The sequence below is a fragment of the Nanorana parkeri genome, unplaced genomic scaffold (genome assembly GCF_000935625.1).
Source record: "Nanorana parkeri isolate BGI_ZX_2015 unplaced genomic scaffold, ASM93562v1 scaffold220, whole genome shotgun sequence".
NCBI classification, from domain to species: domain Eukaryota; kingdom Metazoa; phylum Chordata; class Amphibia; order Anura; family Dicroglossidae; genus Nanorana; species Nanorana parkeri.
Window position 1 is genome coordinate 550294 of NW_017306488.1, and position 26842 is coordinate 577135.

At 42.7% G+C, this 26842-nt stretch overlaps 1 protein-coding gene across 1 annotated transcript; it reads left to right on the forward strand.

The window, feature by feature from the left end:
* Positions 1–523: 523 nt before the first annotated feature.
* Positions 524–26842, forward strand: SCMH1 (sex comb on midleg homolog 1 (Drosophila)). The gene is made up of 13 exons (XM_018555985.1): positions 524–583; positions 5824–5894; positions 6596–6830; positions 7871–7959; positions 12287–12530; positions 14051–14274; positions 17176–17302; positions 17829–18029; positions 19889–20071; positions 20164–20292; positions 23673–23855; positions 24413–24543; positions 26163–26842. The coding sequence occupies exons 1-13, from the start codon at positions 568–570 to the stop codon at positions 26286–26288; spliced, it is 1959 nt and encodes a 652-aa protein (XP_018411487.1). The 5' UTR covers positions 524–567; the 3' UTR covers positions 26289–26842.

Here is a 26842-nt window from a genome sequence, read left to right on the forward strand (position 1 = left end):
GCTGGATAGTTGTGTTATCAATGATGTCGCAATGCCTTTTTTGGCCACCTTCAGGCATGAATAAAACTATAGCTATGCTTTGGTGTTATTCTGTGTATCGCTAATTAAATAAATAACCATTTCCCCCACTATTTCTAGTTCTGTGATAATGATCCGGTCACCTCCACTTCACCTATACATACATACTGCTGACATGCATATACACTCTTCATTGCATTCCTTAGTAGTCCCCAGTGACGGCCAGTTTGTGCTGACACCATTATTTTGTCCATTGCTGGAACTAGTAGATCCTCTGTTATGGCTAACATGGCCCCACAGATTATTCATTGTTAAGTAAAGGATACACAGTTTTAGACAGTTTGGTTCAGACTGTGCATGTGAATATCTTTAAAATGTAAACGGACCTTTATTTTATCCCAGCTATATAAAGGTTCTAGTTCTGAATGTCAGCTATACACAACTTTCAAATTGCTCACCTAAATAAACTCCAAATAACATACTGTGTATGTATATCATTTTTTAGCGGCAGACTGGAAAGATGGGAGGAGACATGGCAGACCTGCTGATATGCACACTCATCAAGGTATAGCTAATATGTCTGTATTCATATTACCATAGATTAAAGTATATCTATAGTCTACACATTGTAATTATGTATGGAGTGGGGAAGGGTAAAAACCTCTTACGTATTTTTTATATATTGGCTGTGTACCATTGAGGAGATTTCTTTTTATTTCCTGTCCCATAGACAGAACTGGATTTGAAGGGGAATCTCTCCAAAGTCGGGGGAAATCTTAGACCGTTGCAATGGCAACAGGTGTATCCATTGAAAGATTTAGCCCCAATTCCTGTTCTGGTGATGACTGTAAGGCCCCGTTCCCACTGCGCGATATGCAAATCACGCGTTTGTCGTGCGATTTGCATATTGCGCGACATCGCGAGATTTGCCGTGCGATATCGCGTTCAAGCTTGCATTGAGCAAGCTTGAATCGCGGCTAAATTCGCTCCAAAAAGGGTCCTGCTGTAGCGACACACAACCCGCGACAGCAGGACCCTTTGCCTCATTGAAATGCATTGGAGCGCGATATCGCGTGGTAATTTGCCGCGATATCGCGGGAATTACCGTGCGATAAATCGCTCAATGTGAACGGGGCTTAAAATATTGACTTTGCCATAACTTTTTCATTCCTAGTGACAATGAGAGAGCGAATCTTACAAGAGGGGACATAAACAGACAAGAGTTTTAACACTTCTCCCACTCTATCCAACATTTTAAAAGATTTCGGCTTTAGATATACTTTAAATATGTTGTTTGATTTTATTGGACAGTGACAGCTCATCTAGAGGCTGCTAATCAGATAGGACAGTAGACATGGTTCTAGTATTTCTTCTCTGTTACAAACTCCCAATTCTCGGCAGGAATTCACTCGACTATCTCTCCGTTCCCAGATAGATAATGCACATTACATTTTAAAGGGAGTGCAAAGTTGCTTCATTTATTTATTTAGATACATGTGTATGTGCTTGATGGAAATGATCTTATCAGTGTGTTTATTTTTTTTTTTCTACAATGCAAGTCCGAGTCATCTGACTCATGGAAAAGAACGCACTCCCTGTGTGGCGGAAATGTTCTCTCAAAAGTTGTTAAGCTGGCCATGCACTGTAAGATCTTCCTTGTTCAGCCCTGTGGGCCGAATAAGTAATAGTACTCAATTTCCCCAGCCAGGCTAAAGCATGTGGATGGAGGAACCTCCCCTGCCGGGTATTGTATTCTTAAAACCATGGGTGCCGGGTGTCAGAATACAATAGTTACTGTTTGGATGACAATTTTTCACCCTACTCCTTTTCACAAAACTCGATTAGGAAAATTTACTTTTATCGATCTGCATGGTGCCAGCAGGATCACCCATGAATCGGCTGGTTCAGCAGGACACTTCTGACACTCGATCTATGTATGGCCATTTTTAGGCAGAGTAATTGTAATGGCGAACCTACCCTCCCTGTAGTGGCTAGTCAACAAATCACTTTAAAAATTACAAATAAAAGTTGCATAAAAAAATAATTAATGTTAACCCTGTAAAAAAAAAAACGTAAAATATGTAATCCCTAAAAATACACTTTAATTAGTAGTTTCAAGCTCAACATCAGGCACCAGGCTTATTTAGATTTAAAGGGCTTAGTAGTTACCCCATTCTTGTAGTAGTTTAGCCGTCTTTTCTTCTCTTTTAGTTCCCCCAGACAGTAGATCTACCGCTGTACTTCTGACCTCCTGCAGACATCAGTGTCATGTGTATGATAGACACCAGTACTTGGGTTGTGTGTCTATTTACAGAATGCATGCTGACAGGACGCCATTGTTGTGCATGTCTAAAAGTCTAATTGTTTTCAAATGTCTTTGGGCCTCTTAAGTCTGCCTGATGATCTACTGACAGAGTTGGTGTTAAAGGAGAACTATGAGGTGAGTGCTTTTCACTCACCTCATAGTTCTAGCCGACCTGTGACAATGAGAATGTCACAGGTCGGCTCAGTAGAACGGGAAGTGAGCGAACACATACCGGCGTTCGCTCACCTCTCGATCCTGTCACGGCTCTCTGCCGTGACAGGGGAGGGACTGGATCTCCGCTCTGATCCTCCAGCACTGACTGGCGGATCGGACGGGGGAGGGGGCGGGTACAGCTGGCTCTGCCTCTAGATAGGCAGAGCCAGCTGTCACTCACGCAGCTGGGCGGATCCAGACATAATTGTCGGGATGCGTTTCAGCTGCGGCGTCTCAGTATACCGCGAGCTACAGCTCGCGGTATACTGAGCTTAGGGTGACGGGAGGACGCTAGTTTGTGTCCTCCCCTTACCCTAAGGAGAACTATGGGGAAAAGCCCTAACCCCATAGTTCTCCTTTTAATAAGGACCTCATGGTGGTTAAGAGGAGGCCATTATGTATAAAGCAATGGCCTAGCTGGCAAGAAGAACAAAGTACACCTATAATAAGAGAAATGTGGGCCCACCATTGCTGGCCTACTTTAAAAAATGTCAATTACCTGGCTCTGATTTAAATGCTTTGGAATCCTGGAACAAAAATGCAGTAAATGTCAGTGATGTCAGAATTTCCCTATACTTGTTCTGGGTCAGTGACTGTATTGACATGTTAGCATGATCATGATTGACAGAGAATCAACATTGTTAAAATGAAAGGTTAGAAATGGTGGCCTACACAACTCTTATGACAGGTGTACTTTAAAAGCAGTCGGTCAGGATAAAGTAAGGGAGATAGCGTTTCTGATTTGTGTTTGAATAGGAAGCTGGGGGAGGGGGTCCATTTTCCTTATCTTTGTTTTACTACTTAGTGATTCTATGACCTGTAATAGGTATGCAGGCAAGCTGTAGCAACAGTCTTCTGATGTATATATATTGTGGGTCAATAAATCACCGAGGAATGAATCAAGGATATGACATCTATAGTCTGATATGTTATGAGCTCCTTTTGTAGCAGCATTGTTTGCTCGTGATTGAGTGAACACCATGCAATCATTTTCTGTTGGACTACACTGCGTCGTTCTTCCATTATTTTGATTTACTGCTAAGAAATTTAGATTCTATTTGACATCAAGTGTTGTTATTCATTTTTTTTTGTCATGTTGACAGAATGTGACATATAGAAATTGTTGCATTTGGTTCATTACGCACCTTTAGCTTAGTCTTTTTATGGGCCTTAGGCAAGTGTCAAAAATGCTTACCGAGGGACCATAAACCACAACAATGTGCAAAACCTCTAAAAATGTGGGCTTTACCCCTATTTGTGCCACAGCTATAACTATTACAACAGGGCAGTAAACATAGACACAATAGTTTGTTTTGTTTTTTTCTTTTATTTGGGTAAATGTGAATCTCTACCCGATTACTTTTACATGCTATAAAGTACTGCCCCCTCCTGGGACGCACCCCCAGTGGTCCCTGGGTTCACTTGCCTCCTCTATGGGGCAAGTGAACCCTGCTTTGTGTAAACCCAGAAGCACTCTTTTTTTTCTCTGATCACTTCCAGGTTCAGGGCTTTTAAATCCCCACTGCAGTAGCAGGGTAATCAGCAAAAATTAAAGTAAAATAAGTTTAAAAAGAAAAAAACTTTTAAAAGAGCTTTCGCCCTCCCCCTTGCACATACATGCACGTACACTTGCCTAGGATGCAAGTTCTAATGGGGAACACATTTTAGTAAAGTAGAATTTTCAAACCGAAAATAAAAAATGTGTCAGGCTGAAACCTAAAATGTATTTTTTTTCCTAACCTTTTTAAAATTATTATTTTTTAAATAATATTATTTTTTATTTTAATTTAATTTTTTTACTTTACTGTCCGGGGGTCTGGGGAAAGATCAGGCTCTAAACAGACCCCTGATATTTCCCCTTTGAAATAGAAAAAGATTGAGGATTTTCTGCTGCCCCTGTTATGGATGAACAGGAAGCCACTATAGTGAGTGCTTCTGTCCATTCACAAACTGTGGATATAGTATGAGTTACTATGTCCACAATCATGAATGAACAGGAAGTGATGTCGAGCACTTTCTGTTCCTAATTGGGACACAGTAAACATACTATGTCCTCAATTATTTAGAAACTTTCAGTGATCAGCTGAACATTGAGTGCTTGTAACCTCTCGGTCTCCTGTCCATCCTGACTTGCCTGTCACAGGAGGCTGAGCCGGCGATGTGGGGAGGAGAGCTTGTTCTCCTGTCCATCCTGACTTGCCTGTCGCAGGAGGCTGAGCCGGCGATGTGGGGAGGAGAGCTCGGTCTTCTGTGACACCTGACTACTCCCCCGCACTGCTGGCTCAGCCTCCTGTGACAGCTATATCTTCCCTGCACTGCTCTCCATACTGATTTGCTGTCACAGGAGGCCAAGCAGGGCACAAGTAGACCTCGGCCGCCTGTGACACCGACCGCTGACAGCGCTCTCCTCCCCACATCGCTCGGTCTCCTGACAGTTTTTCTCCTCCCCACTGGACGCTGCTCTGTGTCAGAGGGGACTCGTAGGAGCACCCAGCAGCGAGGAGAGAAACTATGGATGTACCACAATTTCAGCCGAAAAATGGTAATTTAGGCATTTTGCTATACGATATGTATTGGTGGCCGAAATTTCAGTGCATCCATAAATATTAGCTATCCCCACGCACCAAAGGTAGAGGAATCATTTTAGGGCCATCATGTATGGTTACATTTGTTGTGGTTTTTTTTCACTAAATGTTTACATTTCATAAACATTAGCACACTTATCACGCAACATACAATTGAGCCTCCTATTTTTTTATTTTATAGGTCCTTTGATTTGTTAAACATGGTTTTATGGGCTTTTAATGAATGTTCAAGTTGACAATATGCCTTTATAGCATGTGTGTAAAAACAAAAAAATGTAAATGTTGGTCCAGCAGTGGAAGGCTTATATTTACATAAGGGTATTTGCAGAAATTTGATCCACATACCTTTTGTCATATGTTTGCAAAACAAATAAGAAAACGAGGGGCCAAAGACAGATCATAGCAGTGCACATAAATGAAACTGGATGCGAGTATGGATGTTATGTCCACATTGATAAAACAGAAAAGGGATTTGATATAAATACGTAAACGGTCTATATAGTGAATTTGTTGCAACATTATTTGCTCTAAGGTCATTGGAAAGGGGGTATTCTTTGCATCAGAAGGAAAACATGTTTTCTGCCTTCCCCTGGATCAACTGTGGCTTTTGAGGTTTTTTTGGTTGAACTAGATGGAATTTGTTTCTTTATTTAAGCTTGTATCTATCTACCGTAGTATTTACTATATAATGTTCCTGTTTAGGTCACTTCAGCTGGGAAAAATACCTGAAGGAGACAGGATCTCAACCGGGCCCAACGCATTGCTTCAGACAGGTGAGATGCTTGAAAAGTGAAGCTGCCACAAAGGCTACAGCACATGTGTCAAACTCAAGGCCCAGGGGCCGAATCCAGCCCACCAGGCCATTTCCTAGACTTCTACTTTCAGATCTAGATATTAAGTTATTACTAAAACCAGTGATAATGGAATGCAGAGGCAATTATGATAAAGATTAGATACATTTATATAATCTTACAGATACATTTGAGGGCAACCATAATGTTGATGCGGCCCACGAATAAATTGAGTTTGACACCCCTGGGCTACAGGGTCATGGTAATAAACATGCCCTGAAAATGGAGTGTTTACAGGTTTAAATGGAAAAAGACCTAAAAAGTCTTTTTAAAAACCAAAGTTAGTGTTCCTATTACTGCAAGTTTCCTTTTTAATTGCTCAATCAAGAATACTGGTTGTCTGACTGTCTCTAGTTTCAGTACTTTCTTTGCATGCAGGTCAGGAGGAACAAGACCTCCTGACCCACATACTTTTTCCAGGTCAGTGCCTCAGAAAGCCATTGGCTCAACATAATGGCCGAGTAAGTAATATTTTTAGAAGTTGAGGTCAGCAGTGCACTCTCCATTTTCTCTCAACAGCCTTGTGCGAGACTATAATGATGTATGTGGTGTCAGCATGCTGACTGCTTCCTCAAAAAAAATGTTTGCTTCTATTAATCAAATGTTTTACTCGCCTTTCCCAGTCCGGTTCTCCACCCTCCAATGATTACAAGATTGGAATGAAGCTAGAGGCCCAGGACCCTAGGAACACAACCTCCACTTGCATTGCCTCTGTGGTAGGTCTCACAGGAGCTCGGCTAAGACTGCGCCTTGATGGAAGCGATAACAAAAATGACTTCTGGAGACTGGTGGATTCATCAGAGATTCAGCCCATTGGCACTTGTGAAAAGAGTGGGGGCATGTTACAGCCCCCATTAGGTGTGTATTTCATACTTTCAGCAAGTGTAGAAAACTGAAACAAAACCCAGCACTTTGTTCATACTACAGCTAGCCAGAATTTTGTAACTTTTGTTAGCCTGACAAATAATGTTTAAATGTAGAGGTTACTGCAAAATACTTGAAAGCTGTATGCCAGGCTAGCAGCTATATACACAGTGGAAATACATAGATATGAACTGTTTTATCTGCCAATGGATTTGTAATTCTGTTCAGCAGTTTTGATCCTGACCCCTCTGGCAGACTGACTAGCCACAGACCCTTTGCAGACTATACTGAAGTGAAGCAAGGAAGCTTGGTCTAAGGTGTGCTCACGTCTGTGATCATTGGATAATGAAAGAGCAGCAGCACACCAATGAGGTCACCCCTGTGCTCTTTCCTCCTTTAAGCATGTTCCCTGTGATTAGACTGATAACACTATAAAAAGCAAGAGAGGTCTACTTTCCCCTTCCTCCCAATAGGTGCTGCTGTACATGGGATTGCAGGAGACTGGTATAAAGTCAGCTTATGCTAGTTTTATGTAAAATACATGTACTAATTATGTACAGCACTGAAGCACTTCCAGGTGCATTGGATGCATGTTCCCTTGCCTTACTGTGTTGTTCCACCTGCCGGCTGCTGCATCATTATTGTGTCCTATAGTGATGTAACAGGAGGCAGGTCGCCGCCACCTGTATGCGTAAACAAGTAATCCACAGGGGAAGGGTGACGCAGCTGCAGGCTATGTGGCTGTCCAAGATGTGAAATGCTGAAGGGAGGTTGAGATGTGGCTACAGGAGTAACGTGACTGAAGAGGGTGTGATGGAAGGTGGGAGTGGGATTGAAATATTGCTGAAGTGAGGGAAATGATGTGGCTGTGGGAGGCCTGTGGCTCTGTGGCTGCAGGAGGTGAGATGTGTTTTCAGTGGGTGAAATGTTAATGTGGGTGGTGGAGATATGGCTGCTGGCTGTGAGATTGTAGGGGATGTGTATATATATAAAATAATGGGTAGTCCGTGACTTAGTCTTTTTTTCTTTTTTAGGTTTTAGGCTTAATGCTTCCTCGTGGCCCATGTTTCTCCTGAAGACCTTAAACGGGGCTGAGATGGCACCTGCCAAAACATTTCACAAGGTACACCTAAAACTCAGTTGTTCAATATTTTCAGTGTTCTCAATGGCAGTTGAGCTATTTTATTTTTCTTACTAGCTCTATGAATTATTCTGTCTTTGAAGCAACATGTGCTACATTGACCGAAATGTTCCAGCTTGCTGGAAGATTTTTGCAACAGATACTGTCAGTTTTCATTGCTGCTTGTATTGTCACTCATTGCATAATGACATCTCTAGAGAATATTAAATCATGTATAACAAGCATTACCCAGAATGCCTCAGTTTTTTAATAGTGTCTCAGAAGGTTAAAAGTGTTTTCTTTAGCTCTGTTAAACTTTTTGCTAGCCTTCTTTGCGTCTTTTTTTTCCCCCTGTAACTTCAGTCAAGATTGTCTTGCTGACACTGCTGATTGAGCTGGTCTCAGTAGCAGCTATCCAGAGGTGGTTTCCTTAGCCCAGCTTTAGAGGCCATAACTAGACCCCGCTGGAATGTGACCTTCGGTCACTGGGCCTCGGCACTGTGGCATTTTTCAGACCTGAGTGAACTGTGTTAGTCACAGAGTGATTTCCAGGTCCAGCTGTGGCACAACCCTAGATGGGACCCTGTCTATGAAGACTCGCTGCTAGTAAGGCAGTTTGGGATAAAGCAACTGGTGCTGCCTCGCTGTTTGCACTGTTGGGCGACTTTCAGCCACCGCTGATTTTATTTCGGGAAAGATTGAGGCCGAGTGACTGAGTGCTGATGTGTGTCTCTCCCTCCCACCAACTAACTGATAATGAGAATAGTTGCCAACTATTCTCATAATCAATTATTGATTTAATTGATTAGTTGTTGCTGCCCTAGTGCCATCCCCTGCAAAGTCCTTCTTTGATCCTCCTGAGCCATTAAACCAAGACGGGCCTGCAGTCCCTCTCACCATCTCAGACTCTCATTCGAGGCCCTAACAGTCACTCCCTGAAAAGACTGTTTTTGAGGCACAATCTCACAGTCCCAATCTCCTGCTGCTGACTCAGATTTATAGGGGGATGTTTCAAACTTTAATTGCTGTGTGGATTACTCTGCATTTGGAGGATCAACCTGCTGTTCCAGGCCTGGAATCCTTTAAAGCTCCTACAGCTGCTACAACCGTTATTTGAGACGTTCCTCTACGCAGACTGGAAACTCCCTATAGGGTCCTGGGCTTCCCCTTGTGGATGTCGAAACGATTCCCTTTTGATAAGGAATTTTTAGATCTGTGGTCTGTTCTAGGGCTGCAACAACTAATCGACATAATCGATTATAATCGATTATTGAAAAAGTTGTCAACTTTTTCAATAATCGATTAATCGGCTTCCGATCAGTTGGCCCTGTTCACAGCTCCACACGCTGTGCGCCGCAGCTCCTCCCCACCTCAAGCTCGCCGCTGCCAGACCCGCTCGCATCCACTCTCCACACGCCACACCTCCTCCCCGCCTCACATTTCCTGCCCATCCACGATCGGCAAGGCACGCGGGGAGATGTAGTATGGAGGAGCAGGGGTGGGGGGATGACAGCCGCCGATAGACAGGTCCGATCTCAGAAGCAAGTTGCTGGAAGACTGCTCAGGTAAGCCTGCACTCCCGCACTCCCCCCCACATGGTGCTCTATAATGTATTGCTGGGATTTGTATTTCTCTATAGCTGATGGTACATTGTACTGTACATTATACATGGGAATACAAATACCAGCAATGCATTATACACTGTATGTATAATGTATTGCTGGGATTTGTTGTACTCCTATATAGCTGGTGGTATAATGCATTGCGCTGTATAGAGGACTACAAGTCCCAGCAATAATACATTATACAGTGCAATGCGGAATACCACCAGCTATAGAGGACTACAACAAATCCCAGCAATAGTACATTATAAAGTGGTACAATGCTAAATACCACCATCTATAAAGGACTACAAAACCCAGCAATAGTACATTATACAGCGCAATGCTGAATGCCGCCAGCTATTATGTACTATTGCTGGGATTTGTTGTATTCCTCTATAGCTGGCGGTATTCTGCATTGCGCTGTATAATGTGCTTTTGCTGGGTTTTGTAGTCCTCTATAGCCGGTGCCATTCTGCATTCATTGCTGTATAATTTTACACTTTCCATTTCACTATATTGCACACCACACTATCTTTTTTCTTTTTTACTTCCACCGGTCCAAGCTTGCTCCTGTGATGGACTACAACCTCAATACAAACTAGTAGTCCTATCACTGGAGCCATTTTTTAAACTTTATTTTATTGTTTATCCGATTAACCGATTAATCGAACTTAATAATCGGCTAACTAATCGATTTTGAAAATAATCGTTAGCTGCAGCTCTAGTCTGTTCCCAGTACAAATACACCGGTGACCCACTTAATGGGAATACTACTAGACTGGTTGAGGGTGTGTTTACCTGATATGCAGGTAAAGTAAAAGCTCGGCACAAATCAACTGGGTTGGCCCCCTATACTATTTTGGCAGTAACTTTTTAATCTGACATACTGTGACAGAATTAATATATGCCCTTAAGAACGACCACCCCACCACCAAGGTAGGCCCATGTTTTATAGAATGTCTGGAGCCTTGTGCTTAAGTTGCAGTGGCCTCTTAAAAGCATCTAAGCTTGTTTCCTGCATTGGACTGATGTCCATACAGATGCACAGAGCACTGTGGCTGCATGGATGGGATGTTGACCCTGCATCCAAGGAGCCTCTGACTTGTTTATCCTTCCAGGGACTTGCTTCTTCAGCCCTTTTCTTGATACCATGATTAAGTGCTGCTGAGCCATCACCTTTGGGGAGGTTTGGGAGTCTTCCCTGTGACAGGACATGTGGCCTGGTCCCTACAATGGACAACACTGAGATTACTACTTTTCAACTTGTTTTCGTTACAGACATTGTATTGGTATCTGTCTTTTCCTCTGTCTGTAGTCATTGCACAGAAGAGAGAGGTTTGCGCACCGTGGTGCTCTTCATTTTCTGCATGGAAGGAACAAATAATAGCTGAAGGACTGCGTGTTTCCCTTAATTCGCTGCAGGAAGAGCATGTTTAAAGCCTGTTAAAGATACCTCTGCTGTGGTTTGAGCACGTCCGTAAGCCTTCATGAATCCCAATCGCACAGAGATGGGTCCTTCTTTTGTGGCTGATCTGCAGTCTTTAAAGGAAGTTTCTTCAAATCTCTGCGGTTCTGCCTTTATTTAAGTAACTGTTCTTGGCACTGTGGCAAAAGTTCCTTCACTTCACTCCACTCCAGGACTATGTATGCTTCACTGGGTCGGGGTGGGTAACGGAGATTCTTAGAACCACATTCTGTGCTTAAGGTAAAGCAGGTCTTGCAGAGTCCTCTGTCGGGTCCCAGAGACACCTCCAGGTATTAAAGTGGATATTTTTTTTTGCTCATACTCCTAGTTTTCTGGTGTTCCCTTTACACTAGTGTGGGGCGGTTGTTGTTACCCTTCATCCCTGCCTAATCTTGTAGGGGTACTTCTTGTGCACCCTTCCCTTTTTTCAGTCCGCTGACTTTGATTGGTACCACTGAGTTCTTTACCGGTCTCGGAGGTGGATCGCTTGGCTATCCTTATAGGATATTATGCTGTAAGGATTTTCACATTTCTTTCGATATTTTATTGTGAGATTGGTTGCCTGGCCAGGAAACCTTTATTTTTATCATGGATTCAAAGGGTTGGAAGTCTAAGGCTTGGGCCTTCCCATGAGGACCATCTAGTGGTCTTTTGTGTACCTGGTTTTTGTCCAATTTTCCCTTCAGGGACTTGTCTTAGTGTTTTTTTTCTGTTGACCAAGTCACATTGTTCTATTCCTTTCTTTTCAGGTACTTGTGTTGTTTCCACCTGTTTTGGTGCACTATTGGTTTCACAGCTTCTTGTGGGTTCAGACTCCAGTGTTCTGTCCTTCTCTTGAGCATCAGATTGGTCCTCTCTGGCCTTCCCCCAGTCATTGACCATGTCTTGCAAGAGATTGCAAGGATCAAAAAAAGATATTTGTATTTACCGAAAAATCTATTCCAAGGAGTCCATTTAGGGACACTGGTCCCACCCCTTTGTGTTTTTTGCTTGCCCTTGGTACTGCTTTTCCACAAAACTGAGTCATTTTGGGTAGAGGGGTGTTATGCAGGGGCTGGCTTACAGTTTTTCTGTTCACCAGTGTCCTAACCTTCTGTACACGGCAGTATAACCCAACTTTTTCTGAAATCCTGTCTGTCAATGGACTCCAATAAGTAGATTTTACAAGTGATAATGTCTTTATTTTCCTGCGGTTTACAATGTAGAAAACAGGCCTCTAATAATTGATATAAATCATTTACATGAATGCTTGATTTTACAGGAGCCTCCTTCTCCAGCCCAGAACCATTTTGAGGTAGGAATGAAACTGGAGGCTGTGGACAGGAAAAATCCACATTTTATTTGCCCAGCTACCATTGGGGAGGTAAGAGGCAGTGAAATCCTTGTGACCTTTGATGGATGGAGAGGTGCATTCGATTACTGGTGTCGATATGACTCCCGGGACATCTTTCCTGTTGGATGGTGTTCTTTAACTGGGGACAACTTGCAGCCTCCAGGGACTAAAGGTACGGAATCTTCAATGCAAAAATAAGTGGTTAAGCCTATCTGGTAATACTGTGCTTTTAGTTGCATATTCATACTTTGCTATATAGAGGGTTTTTTTTTTAAGGATGTGGATATATTTCTTCAACAGTGAAACAATAGTACAGGAGTAACATGATATACAGCTTATGGTCTGAAAAGGTAGTATTTAGCGATATAGGAAATAATGGCATAGTACACATATCTGAGGCCATGTGCAGTGTACACACATCTGAACTTGTGAAAGCACCATGTAGGACTGGGGTGGGGAGATTTTTTAGGCTAGCCAGTTGTCCTTGGAAAGCAAGTATGGATCTATCCTGTCACGGCTCTCTGCTGTGACGGGAGGGACTGGGTTACCCCCTCCCCGCTCCGATCCTCCAGCGCTGACTGGCGGAACGGACGGGGGAGGGTACAGCTGGCTCTGCCTCTAGATAGGCAGAGCCAGCTGCCACTCACGCAGCTGGGCGGATCCAGACATAAATGTCGGGATCCGTTTCAGCTGCGGCGTCTTGGCATACCGCGAGCTGTACTGAGCTTAGGGTGACGGGAGGACGCTAGTTTGTGTCCTCCCGTTACCCTTAGGAGAACTATAGGGAAAAGCCTTAACCCCATAGTTCTCCTTTAACTTGTTAAATATGTCACCAGCACACCATTTTGAAGTGAAGAACCCGTCTGTTTATTGACTCATGTAAAAAAAAAATAGCAACGTTTTTGTGGCCACATGAAGCCTGATAAGGGGTCCCTGTGTGGCCCCGAAACGTTGCTATTTGTTTTGACATGAATTGTCAATAAACAGACCTGTTCGTCACTTCAGTATGGTGCGCTGGTGACATCTTTAACAAATATTGTTGCTTTGGGTCCCTTTCATTTTTGTGTATGACACAACTGGCTGTTCCAATACCAGCAGCCTTTACATTCTTATTTTTTTTACAGCTTATGTCTTTAGGATAGTATCCAGTAGGAGTGTACTTAGAGGAGGAGAAGGGGGGGCTGTTGTGTGTTACTTGAAAAAGAGATCCTTGGCATGTCTTTGGATGTACTTGTTCATTGCTCATCCCTGCATACTTTGTTTACTCTGCCTTAGGAGGATGTGCATCTGTGGAAATGCAGGGGATGCCTTTTTTGATGTAACGCTGTATGAATCCCATGTCTGAAAAGAGGGATTATAAGCACATTTGAACTGGGACTCTGATGATCCTTTATGATGCCAGTAAATCTCTCAGTAGGCACAGAAAAGCGCAACACCTGCCTAATTTGACTAATTCTATAAAAGGTCATTTGGGTGTCACTTTTTCCTGCATGAGGTGTATTGTTTGTGCCAACACAAACCCCATTTTATATTTTATCTCCGCAGAGTCCAGTACTCCTTTTGTATATATCTGCTTTCTTATAACTCCTTTTCTGCTTACTCTGCGTCTGCTTGTTAATACTTTTCTTTTTTTTCATGGCTTTTTATATTTAGTAGCTTATCAATGTTTTTTTCGTCTCTGTTTCCACTTAGTGGCTATTCCAAAAAGTCCGGCTCCCGCTGCTGGTTTGGCCTCTGGTATTCTGCGAGGTCCCAGAAACTTAGTTTCAGGGGTACCCGGTCGAAGGCGTCGAAAGCCAGGAAGGAAGAAGGGTCAGGTGCCAAAGGCTCTCACCCATCAGTTGACAGGACAACCACCCAACCTTAACGAACCTTTCCGTTTCCCTAAGAAGAGGGGTCCCAAACCAGGAAGCAAGGTATATATTTTTCTATATGCTTAATGTATAACTCTAACCTTTTGAGAAGGGCAGGGATTGAACATTTACATATAGAAAAGATCTCCACTAATGCCTGATCTGTGGACTACGAGCTTCCCGCTTTTGTCTTCAACTTGTGCAAGAGATGGAGATTTGCTAACATTACAAAGATTGCAAATCCGTATGTAATGGATGGAAGTGTGCCATAGCTTGCAACTGAAAATCTTCACACTGGCAGCATAGAAGTAAGTGTACACAAAAACCTTACATTCACCTCAATATGACACAAAGATGTTTGTTACTGGAGCCTTCTTTAATATGAGATATGCAGACCTTGTGTCACAAACTGGGATGTGGAACCTGCTCCTCTATGTGAGGGGGGGGTAGCTGGTGTTTCGCTAGGAACTTGCCAATGAGGAGTAGGGTTGGTGCTAAGTAACAGGCAACTGGTGCATGAGAGAAGTACAAGTGGCTGTACAGCTGGAGACTGAGTGTAGAGATGGCCCAGTGAAGATTTAGAGTGTGAATGCAGCAGGATCTGCAAGTGCAAAGAAGTCGAAGCTGAGGCTGTGGTCACGACTGAGGTGCTGAGGGTGCTCCTGGACCACTGAGGAGCAGCAAACTGAGGCTGGGTGCAGCGGAGACTTAGGCTGTAGGTGCAGCAGTGGCTGAACTGCGGGTGCAAAAAAGACTTTGGCTGCAGGTGCAGCAGTGGCTGGGCTGAAAGTTAAGTGGAAACTTAGGCTGGGGTGCTTTGTTAAAGCAGTATGCAAAACCATTTCGGTAGCTAGTTCAGGGATCATTTACACACTTTGCTACGTGGTAGCTGGTGTTTTGCCAGGGAGATGGCTCAGCAGGGGCTCAGCCTATGGATGTAACAGGACCTGTAGATTGTGGGTTCAATGAGGAGGAGTGGAATCTGCAAGAAATACATGCCAAAACGTACTGCCTGTGAAGCTTGGAAGCTATTCTTTCATCGCTGTATAGCATCATTTTATGCATATGTCAGAACAATCAGATGGAGTCAGGTGAACTTCTAACAATCTACCTTAATTATCTTACACATTTCTAAAGAAATTTTACTTTAGATATCTGTCTTAAAGTTTTTATTTAAAAAAAATGTCTTACTCCATTGTCCATTGGGGGATGCAGGAAATTGTAACCTTTGGCTTATACTGCCACTAACAGGAGGATTGGACACTGGCAAACAAAAAGATTACTATTACTGCTAGAGCTGGTCTCTACTTTGCATTTGCAAACTCTAGTCAGACCACTAGGTGCATTTAAAATACCCGCTTTTTGCTGCGCACTACCAATAAGGGATGCACTGTGCGGGACCGAAGTACTGTTGTCATGCACTGGGTGGAGTGTTACGCACACATGCTTTACGCTTTTTTTTTTTTCCTGCTGTTCAGCATAGAGGAAGCATCACCCCACTGTTTTTAATGCTCTGCAAAGAGCCATGTCGAACTCCATTCTTTAGTCAGTTCCTACTGCCCGCAGTCACTACAGCAGTCACCTCTGGCCTCCAACCCTCACCTGCTACCAAAGGTTTGGTTTGTTGGTTTCGAAGATCTGGCCAATTCCTTGAGCTCGTGTTGCCTTAATGCCAATTACGCAGTCCCAGGTGTTCTAGATCACACTCTAATGGACTGGGGAGAAGTTCTGAGCACGCTGTCAGTGCAGATGAACTTCATGTTGCAGCCTTGTCCGCCATCCAAATACCAGACGTAGACAGTTGGCAGGCAGACTGTCTTAAACTGGGGGATAGGTCCCTAAACCTGTAGGTGTTCCAGGGCCTGTGTTACAGGTATAGGTGGTGGCAGATGGGGACCTTTTGGCCTCCAGGTTCTTCTTCCTCGGCTGCTATGCAGTTAAGATGAAAGGCATTCTGGTGATCCTCATTGCTCCGAATTGGCACAGGCAGATGTGGTATTCTGACCTGATAGGACTCCTAGTGAATGAAAGACATACTTCACTTGGTGGCTTCACTTGGGACTTTCCCCATAGGAGGTTCTTCCCCGTGGGATGAATCCTCTCCTTCCTGCAGTTGGGTTTAGACCAGCATTTGACTTTTAGCATTAAGGGTGAGGTTTCTTATCCTTAATGCTTTTTTTCAGTGCCCTTTTGGCTTCTCAGTTCTTGATTAAGACCTTTGGTCTCCCATGCAGCCCCCCACCTATTTGTACTCCTGTGTTTCCATGGGATTAGCTTGTCATTCCACCTTCCATAGGTGGCTCACTCAGACAGCCCATCATTCAAGACTATGGAATCAAGGATCGGATTCGTCAAGGTGCATTCTGCTAGATCTCTGAGTGCTTCTTGGACGACTCTACATCAAGCAGCTGTTTCCCAGATTTGCAAGGCTGCCATCTGGGACATTCGCATGTTCTCTAAGTTCTACCAGATTGATGTTTAGGCCTCATCTGATGTTCGCTCCCAGAATAAGGTCTTTCAGGTGGCCTTTAGAGCTGCAATCATTCCCCAGTTCTGTTTTGTTCTTTTGGACCTGTTAGCATTTGTTTTTATGTTGGCCACCCTTCAGTTGGGTTGCTTTAGGAGTGCCGAAGGTTAAGACTATCCTATGTTCCTTAATGGACATGAAAGAAAATAGGGTTTTTGTGATCATTGTTCCACCACTCTGTGTTTTGATCATGCTCTTAGTACTTCTTTGCTACAAAACAGGCATGCTGATAGTAGGAGGGGCTATTCTGGGCTGGCCTATCAATTTTTGTTTGTTTGCCAGTGTCCAGTTGTCTGGTAGGTAACAGTATGACCCGAAGGTTAAGACTTCCTGTGTCCCTTAATGGAATACAAGAAAATGATTTTAGTGTAGTAAATGATGGGGCTACAAACAAATTTGGACCTTACTGATAATTTAACATTCTTATTGTTTGTTAGAGGAAACCTCGGGTTTTGCTGAACCAAGTTCCTACTTCTCCAACAAATAGTACTCCAGAACCAGACACCAGCACTGTACCACAGGACGCTGCCACCATTCCATGTGCTGCGATGCAGGCCCCTACAGGTAAATGGAGAATTATTCACTCATGTTGAATATCAAAAGCATTTCTTGTACTTGTAACTACACATTTAAAATGTAAAAAAAACCCTACCTAGAACATACCTGTATTCAGGTTTTCTTGATGGCCCATGTCCCTCCGCTGGTTATTACCTTCCCCAAAAATGCTGCCAATGGGGAGCAGTGGTGGCATATGTTAGGTCCTGCCATCAACCCAAAAAGCAAGTTAGTAGCATTCATCAGCCAGAAATCTATCTGTTACTGCAATCTCCATCCTGAGCATTACTAAAGCCAGCTCAGTTGGATTAATTGGTTAAAAAAAGACTCATCACCTTAACAAACCTGTAGTAAGGAAATATGGAAGCTGCTGTTGCTGACCATCTTTTGTGGACAAACTAGTTCACTTGCTGCCCATGCTTAACCAATGTGTATTTTCTAAATCACTGACCCAGTTTTAAGTTTATCAAACAAAGAAAAGAAAAGGTATTCAAGTGTTTTGAATAGGCTTAACTTGTTTATTTTTTGTCCTTAGTTTGCATTTACCTAAACAAAAATGGAGATTCTGGCCCTCACCTTGACCGGAAGAAAGTTCAGCACCTTCCAGACCACTTTGGACCTGCCCGGGCATCTGTTGTACTACAGCAAGCAATACAGGCCTGCATAGACTGTGCATACCACCAGAAAACAGTCTTCAGCTTCCTCAAGCAGGGTCATGGGGGGGAAGTTATATCCGGTGAGTCCTGTTTAATTGTTAGTACAGAAACCTCATGTTAGAACATTCTAAATTGCTTGATTCCAAAATAGATGCCTTCATCAAATAATGTGTTCAGTAGCAGTAAAGACTTGGTAATGAACCAATAATGGTAATGGTAATTGAACTGTATTGATTGCACACCAATGTAATATTTATGCATTAAATTGAATATTTTCACAAGGAAATCATCTTTCTATAAAATAAAGAGCATGGTAAAATATTCCATTCACCTTCCATTCCAAGAAGGTTGACTGTTAAAGTGAACATGAACTCCATTGTGAGCTTGTAAAGGAGCCATTGTCACACTATGAAGCTATTGCCTTCATTAGCCAGAAAAGCCCCTCTCTAGTTTAGTTTCACTTACTAGGGCCTGACTTTGAAAAGTGAATTCCTGCCTAAGAGGAGACACCACAAGATGCTACTGTTATTTTTGTTTGCTTTCTTACTGGTGCCTTATTTACCCCGACTTCATGGCGGCACTATGAAAACTGACACCCCTCCTCCGTCCAATGAGACTTTCTCAGTGACCACTCTTATTTAAAAAAAGGATGGCAGAAGGCAGTTTAGCTATGAATCAGGGAAAGTGCAGCACCAGTAAGAAAGTGAAACAAAATCGGAGGGACCCAGAAGATTTGATGGCTAATAAAGATAATAGCAACATTACCATTCACAGTTTAAAATGGAGTATAATACTACTTTTAAAGTTTTATCATTTAAATTATTACCTTTAGGGCTTGACACACCATTTGGCCTAAATAACCAGTACAATTAAAGCTGAACGTTAGGGAATAATAGAACTACCCTTGCAGTGGGGCTCCCACCACATTGCAAGGGTTAAATGCTTGTTTTTGCATTAAAAAGCGGGTTACAATTCTGTGTTGTGGGTGGGCCCTCAGCGTCTTTCCTTAAAATGCAGGACTGCAGTTCCTGCATTGTACATGATGACGTTGGAGTGCAAAAGTGAAGTGGCTTTGCAGGACCCAGTCACACGGAAGGGGGGAAGCTTGTGAGAGTGAGGGAAAAGGTAACTAAAACTGCATTTAAAGGTACCCTAGATAGAAACGAGCGTTTAGCCCTTGCAGTGCAAGCGTGAACCCATTGCAGATTTTATTGTTCCCTAGAGTTCTGTTTTAAACATTTACATCTGTGGCTTAAAGTGACACTAACAAGGGACTATTAACAAAAATGGATCTTATTTGTGTATCACTCGGCTGTAGATCCTCAAATCATCTCTGAATTCATGCTGACACCGTCCTTCCTTATGGAGGGTGGATACTTTTTGTTCTCCGTGGTCCCAAGCTCGCTCCTGTGATTGATTATAATTTCAATGCAAATTAGTGGTGAGATTGTAGTCCATCACAGGAGTGAGCTTGGAGCGGTGACTACTGTACAACACACACAGGGACCATGTGGAACAAAGGTAGCCACCCTCCAGAAGGAAGGACAGTGTCGGCACCAAGTCAGAGATGATTTGAGGATCTACAGCCGAGTGATGCACAAATAAGATACATTTATGTTAATAGTGAAGGTACTTGAATGCATTTTTAAGATTTAACTCCTGAGTTTAGTGTCACTTTAATTTTCTCAGGTTTGGTAGATTGGTCTGCCTGGTTGCTATACTTTTAGTATTTCTAAATTGCCGCTAGTGATCAGGATAAGTAGTGGATGGTAGTCATTGGTCTCTGTAACTTTCTTTTAAACTAGTCCCCACGGACCATAGCACTTCAAGGCCTACCTTTTGTAAAGCTATTCATCCAACCATGGCGATGAGTATTACCTTTTGGAACCATGCTGTTACTTTTTATTTTTAGTGTTAAATTTGCATCTTCTCTTTCTAGCTGTATTTGAGAGGGAACAACATACACTGAACCTTCCAGCGGTGAACAGTATTGGTTATGTTCTTCGTTTTCTGGAGAAACTATGTCGGAATCTACATAGTGACAACCTGTTTGGTAACCAGCCCTTTACCCAGAATCCTGCACAGCAGTTGGGGTCATATGACAATGAGCGATATCTAACAGGTAATGATACCAGCAATCTTTCTTATGTGACATCATGCTTATGCTTTAGTACACCTACAATGACACACTTTTTTTTTTTTCCCTCTCTGCAGAAAGGTGCAACTCTGAGGGCAGTGTCCATGGACCAGGAAGAGGAACAAAGAGATACTCTCATGAGACCCCTCCATACAATGCCCCACTGTGTCCCAAAATACCAAAGAGTGACTGCCATGCATCAGAAGGTGAGTCTTTGCAATGTCTTTTTTATTACAAAAAAAATGTTTCAACAAGGAAACTCTTTTGTGCTACTTTCGTGGAATCTTGTCCATTATTGTTTTTTGAGTCTAAAAAAAAAAAGAATCCCAAATGAAATCAATGGCTTTTTATGGCTCTAATAATTTGGGCTCTAGACCTAGAAATTTGTGCAAGTGGACCAACCTCAATAACATTGACAATACCAGTGGAAAGTTGTCAACAGGAACAAGGTTCAGGGACTCTAAAACAACTCCCAAACCTGACTTGGGGACCAATAACAGAAATACATTTCCAGACCTCTTTACACAATCACATGTGAAATAGTTTCACTGAATAACTGGCATGGCTTCGATGCTGACCAGTAGATTGAAAACATGATCTTTTTTGGTCCTTGAGGACTAGAGTTCAAAAACATTGCTTTAATGTCTCTCTATGAGATACAACTCTAGAGTGAAGATCTGGGTAACGTGTGCTTGGCCAACTTTAGCACTAGTTGGGGTTATTTAAAAGGGATCTAAAACTAAGGTGGACCTACATAGTTACATAGTATTTGAGGTTGAATAAAGACACATGTCCATCAAGTCCAACCTATTATGTGTATGGTCCTATTGGTGTGTAGTATGTATAGGTCCGTTGTGTGTTTTCAATTTTAATAGTACTTGTACCCCTGTATATTACGGTCCCTGAGGAAATCGTCCAATCGCCTCTTGAATGATTCCACACTCTCAGCCGAAATCACAGCATGTGGCAGCGAGTTCCATACCTTGACCGATCTAACTGAGAAGAATCCCCTTCGCCCCTTGTGCTGAAATTTTTTCTCCACCAATTTTAAGTTTTGGCCTCTCGTCGTTGTCATTGAGTTCATTGTAAAAAGTTTGCTGCTAATGTTACAATCCCCGGTAAACATTTTATACATGAAAATCATGTTCTCCCTTAATCTCCTTACTTCCAAGGAGAACATGTTTAATTTTAGTAGCCTGTTCTCATAACTCAGGTCCTCCATCCCTTTTATGATTTTGGTTGCCCTCCTCTGGACCCTCTCCAGTTCAAGGCCATCCCCTCTGTGTACTGGTGCCCAAAACTGGACCACATACTCCAGATGAGGCCGAACCAGTGATCTATAAAGTGGCAGAATTACGGACTTGTCCCTGCAAAACATTCCCCTCTTAATACAGGAAAGGACTCTACTTGCTTTGTTTACCCCTGCTTGACACTGCGAGCTGTTTTTCAGCCTGTGGTCTACAATGACCCCCAAATCTGTTTCCCTTTCGGACTTTCTGAGGGGAGCTCTCATTAGTGTGTAATCCGTTTTTTTGTTTTTAACCCCAAAGTGCAAAACTCTACATTTATCTACATTAAACCTCATCTTCCATGTGGTTGCCCACTCCCCCTATTATCCAGATCCCCCTGTAATGTTATAGTGTCTGATTCAGTGACTATTCCCCTCCCGATTTTGGTATCAGCAAACACTGAAACATGGCTGTTTACCCCCTCCCCAATATCGTTAATGAATAGATTAAACAGCATGGGGCCCAGCACAGACACCTGCGGAACGCCGCTCATGACCCTAGCCCAATCCAAGAAGGTGGTATTTATCAATACTCTTTGTACCCGTTCCTTTAGCCAGTTCTCTATCCATGTACACAATAATTCGTCTATGCCCATAGACCTCAGGTTGTTTATTAAATGTTTATGTGGTACCGTGTCAAATGCTTTAGCAAAGTCCAAGTATACCACATCCACCGGCCTCCCTCCATCCAGATCTCTACTTACCCCTTTGTAAAAAGTTAGCAGGTTAGTCTGACAAGAACGGTCTTTCCGAAATCCATGCTGGTTGTCATTTACTATGCCATTTTCCCGAACAAATTCTACTAGGTGGTCCTTAATCATGCCCCCTAACACTTTACAAACCACCGATGTAAGACTAACTGGTCTGTAGTTTCCCGGTTGCCATCTGGACCCTTTTTTGAATATCGGAACTACCGTAGCCCTCCGCCAGTCAATTGGCACTCTGCTAGTCATTAAGGAATCTTTAAAAATGATGAATAATGGTCCCGCTATAACCTGGTTTAGTTCTTTAAGTACCTTGGGGTGCAGGCTATCTGGTCCTAATGCTTTATTTGCATTAAGTAGTTCTAGTCTGTGTTGTATCTCGGTTTTTGTCAACCACTGTGGAATATTTTGAGATGAACTATGTGCGTTCTTATCTACATTAAACCCGTCTTTTTCCTGAGTGTATATTGATGAGAAGTGCTCTCCCAGTGCTGCCATTCCTAATGCCAGAAAATTGAGGAGGCCCAATGATGACTTACAAATTAAGTTTAATCTGCTTATATTTTGCCTTTCTGTCCACCTTTCAACATTCCAATTACATTTTTAAATGACCAAGCAGATCATGACTGGTGGGAGAGGCCTGCAGGGTGCTGTCATGTTTTCAGGAAGCTATGTACAGCACACTGCTGGTTGCCTCAGTGCTCCTTTCAAAAGCCCTCAACTATGATGCAAGCAGTGGGCTCCTAGGAGGAGCTAATGCAATTGTTAAAATGCCTTGATGGGTGAATGTCTGTCTGGAGGAGTGGGTGTTCCTAGGTAGAGTGCATTTCCATGTATACCACCATAAGTAATACCCACATGTGATGCTGTGCTGCCATGATTGAAAGAACTGAAGCCCAATGAATCAAAGGGGTGGGCCACCAATGGTCAGTCTAGGGAGAAAAGAGCTAGAATATACTGGAGATTCTCAAGCCAGGAAATGAGGCTTACAGCGTGCAGTGAAATTAGAGAAAGCACTTAGTACAGGAGCAGGGAGAGGAGTCTGTACAACTGTGCAAGACTCAAGGTAAGGCCAAAGTTTAGATTTAGCAGCGCAGGGGAACCTTAGTGGTTGACACTTGTGAGATCCTGACCATTGCATTAGGTGACTGGGCATTAAAAATCTATTCAACAGATGCTGGGAATAAAAGAAATGGGCTACAGTTCAGTTCAGGGGACTCCCTCCTGAAGCACTAGGATGGCATAGCAGGGGGTCCATATGTTTATGTCCTCTTGCTACAGAAGTACTAGTCCATGTGCCAGGTGTGTTGGGTGGCATCAAGTAGGGTAGTGGCGACGTGCATTTATTTTTTGTACAGTACATTTTTGTTGTTGTTAATGGGAAATCAGCCATGATTTGGGAAATATTTGTTTATACTGTATTAGCTATATGTGAACTGAACCAGCGTGAACCTCAGAGGTCAATTTATTAAAATAGCCGTTGTCTCATCCAAAATCTCTTACTAGAAGATGTATAGAATATATATAGAATGAATATAGAATAAATATATGTCGAATATATAATTTTGTTGTGTTGCTTTTTATTTCACTACAGGAGAAACGTTCCTACAGGATGCTGGTCTTCCAGGGTCTGTGGAGCAGCGTTTGGGTCCAGGAGACTCTCCCAGCAGTCCAAACACATGTAGAATCTCCAGGGAATATCGATCTCCGGCATACAGAAACCACCACCAGCCTAGCAGTCTCTCACAGGGAGGCGTGCGTAGGCTGAGTTCAGCTGGTAAGTACTAATGAGATTCCTATAGACTAGACGGTACCCACCTGACACTTATTAGTTAATTTACTATGTGTACAGTATTAATGCACTTTAAGTGAAAAAAATATATAGCTTTACAAAGTTCCTGTTTGAAATCTAATGGTATTAGTTCCTTACATGGAGATATTCAGGTTTCAGTTCATGGTGTTTGACCTCTTAAGCACAAAAAAAACCATTATGTACCATTTCATTGATGTGCCAGTGGTGTTGATACAATGTGTCAAAGCTCATGGTAGGTTTAAAGCGACTAAAATAAAAAGATCTCCATATAAAGAAAAGACTTCAATATAATGAAAAGCAGCAGACTAGGCAGCAGGACAAGCAAATATTAAAGAAATACTGCTGGTTGAAGCGTTTTAGTCATAGAGATAAAATATGTCTGCATCTTAACCAAGTTCCATTTCAGCTATAATCTGGTGCACTGAAAGCTACATACCCGTTGCCTTTTGTGCATCTACCCCTACCAAAGTGCAGATTGCTGATTCCAACCATCTTCTTTTGTTTTTCTCCATTACCTCTAGAGTCAGAGAGGTACGCTAACAGTCGGCAAGGGCCTCGTGATCCTTCTCAGTGGAACATGGAAGACGTAATGCAGTTCATCAGAGAAGCTGATCCACAACTCGGATCCCATGCTGAGCTCTTTCGTAAACACGTGAGTTATATTTGTTGTAACAAAGCTTTTCAGTCACCGCTTTGGTTTAGCATTGGCTGTATCAGTTTCAGGGTTGGTGCAGTGTATGAAGAGCAACATGGCTTGTCTGTAGGTTAGCTAGTAATGGTTATAGACTCTGCCTTCATAAGGCTGAAGCACAAAGTAATGTTGGCTATTTCACTTTTATTGGGTGATTTCTGGGCGATTTTACAATATTTCTTTGGTATTGTTTATAGAGATGAACATTCATTATGATGCTATTAAATAATCTAAATTTACATTTTGGAAACTATTAGAAAGGTTTCTGCTAAGACTGGAGATGGCTTAATTTAACATTTGCTTTGGCGTCTCAAGCTGTGAGGGCTGTTATAAGCCTACACCCTAAAGCAGACACCAAGAAGTACTTGCTGTCTGGGGAGTCAGTGAGGAGTGATGCTGTGCCTGTGTCCACTACCAGCACTGCATAATGGCTGAAGCACAAGGCGGCATTCTCCCATTTGTTCATGGGTGCAAAGCTTTGTAATGTTCCTGATTTAAAGGAGGGGCTGAGCCAGCTGTCAATCACGCAGCTGGGTGGATCTCGACAGTAATATCGGCATTTGTCCCGGCTGCGGCGGACTCAGTATACCGCTGGCTTTAGCTCGCGGTATACTGAGCTTTGGGTCACAGGGGGACACAGCTGGGCGGATCCAGACATAATTGTCGGGATCCGTTTCAGCTGTGGCGTCTCAGCATACCGCGAGCTGTACTGAGCTTAGGGTGACGGGAGGACGCTAGTTTATGTCCTCCCGTGACCCTTAGGAGAACTATGGGGAAAAGCACTGACCCCATTGTTCTCTTTTAAGACCTGCACAGTATTGATGTGCTGAGAAGTGGCCCCATATGGGTCTTATTTTTTTTTTTTTTGTAAATTCTTCAGATATGTATGACTGTTAGGACCATAGGGACCCTATAAAGTGTTTTTTGTTAGTTTTGCACAATGACAGGACAATCCTTGAAATCCACCAAGCATTATTTACATCTAAATAGTGCAATCTTCTGCTCTAAACTAGGCTTTCCAGCCGCAGCCTCATTTCTAATAAACTAGATATTGTAAAACCATTTGAAAAAAAAAAAATTCAGAGATTTGAAGATGTGGAAGAAAAATCTGATTGTTCTTGTTTGGTTAAAGAGCACAAAGCGCTGCGCATAGCTGTGCCAGTCTATAATGCTGTCCCCTTCCTGTCTTCTGCACATTCTTGTTGGCTAATAAGGCAGACCATCATAGTAATAGGGCCAATTGGAGTGTGTGAGAGGGGGAGGTAGCGGCAAATGCAAAACTACCCAGAAGAACTATCCTACATTCAAAGTAAAAGCAGGGTATGTTCTGTGGTTTCATTTACCAACGCCTACATCGTACAGGACATAGTGGTGACATACAGGTAGGCAGATTGAACCAGGGCCCTCAGCAGGGGACCAGGCATCCACACATCTGGAAGTGTTTTGGAGGCTGAAGATTCTTCACCCTTTGTAGCTCTTCAAAACAGTAAAGATCGGCATTATGGCAAATCTATGCTGGTTATGTGGCTTTGATATCCATCACTTCTCTCTCATTAGTTATTTTTATCTCTCCTATTCAGGAAATAGATGGAAAAGCCTTGCTCCTTCTGAGAAGCGATGTCATGATGAAATACATGGGGCTAAAGTTGGGTCCTGCCCTGAAGCTGTCTCACCACATAGACAAATTGAAGCAGGGAAAGTTCTGACCGTGAAAAGGGGCCCAGTTATCGCTCACTGAATGGTCATGTATTGGACTGCCTCAGCAACTTTTTGTAAAGTCACTTTTCAAGAATTACGTCCCCATTTTATGGGGCATTTCACACATTGTTGACTTTTCAAGCTACAAATTCCCAGTTTCTGAGATGCTCCTCCAGTCCTGTGAACTTGTCCTTTATATTTCACAATATTGGGAGATAAAGACTTTATACTTTTGGATGGCCTTTTGGTTGTCCTTCTCCTTGATTAAATCCATATGATACTTTTCTTATCTTATATAGCACTGGCAGTGCACACGGCGCTGTACATAGTAGAATAAATGAGGCACAATGAACTTTTGGCCGGAAAATTTTTGAATTTGATGCTTTGTTAGGTTACCGAAAATCCACTTTACGTCTTGTATATGGGATAAAATGAAGGGGTCGCCAATATATGTATTAATAAATTCAGATCCAATTACACAGGCTTTGTGCATAAATGGCATTAATCTGATGTTTCCCAATTCAATTCCTTAGGGGATGCTAACAGTACGGTTTCCAGACTT

Excerpts from the sequence above, each read along its gene's own strand:
- SCMH1 (XM_018555985.1), top strand. Across the intron at positions 5,895-6,595 it reads CAACGCATTGCTTCAGACAG|TCCGGTTCTCCACCCTCCAA; the intron begins GTGAGATGCTTG and ends CGCCTTTCCCAG. Across the intron at positions 17,303-17,828 it reads TGCGATGCAGGCCCCTACAG|TTTGCATTTACCTAAACAAA; the intron begins GTAAATGGAGAA and ends TTTTGTCCTTAG.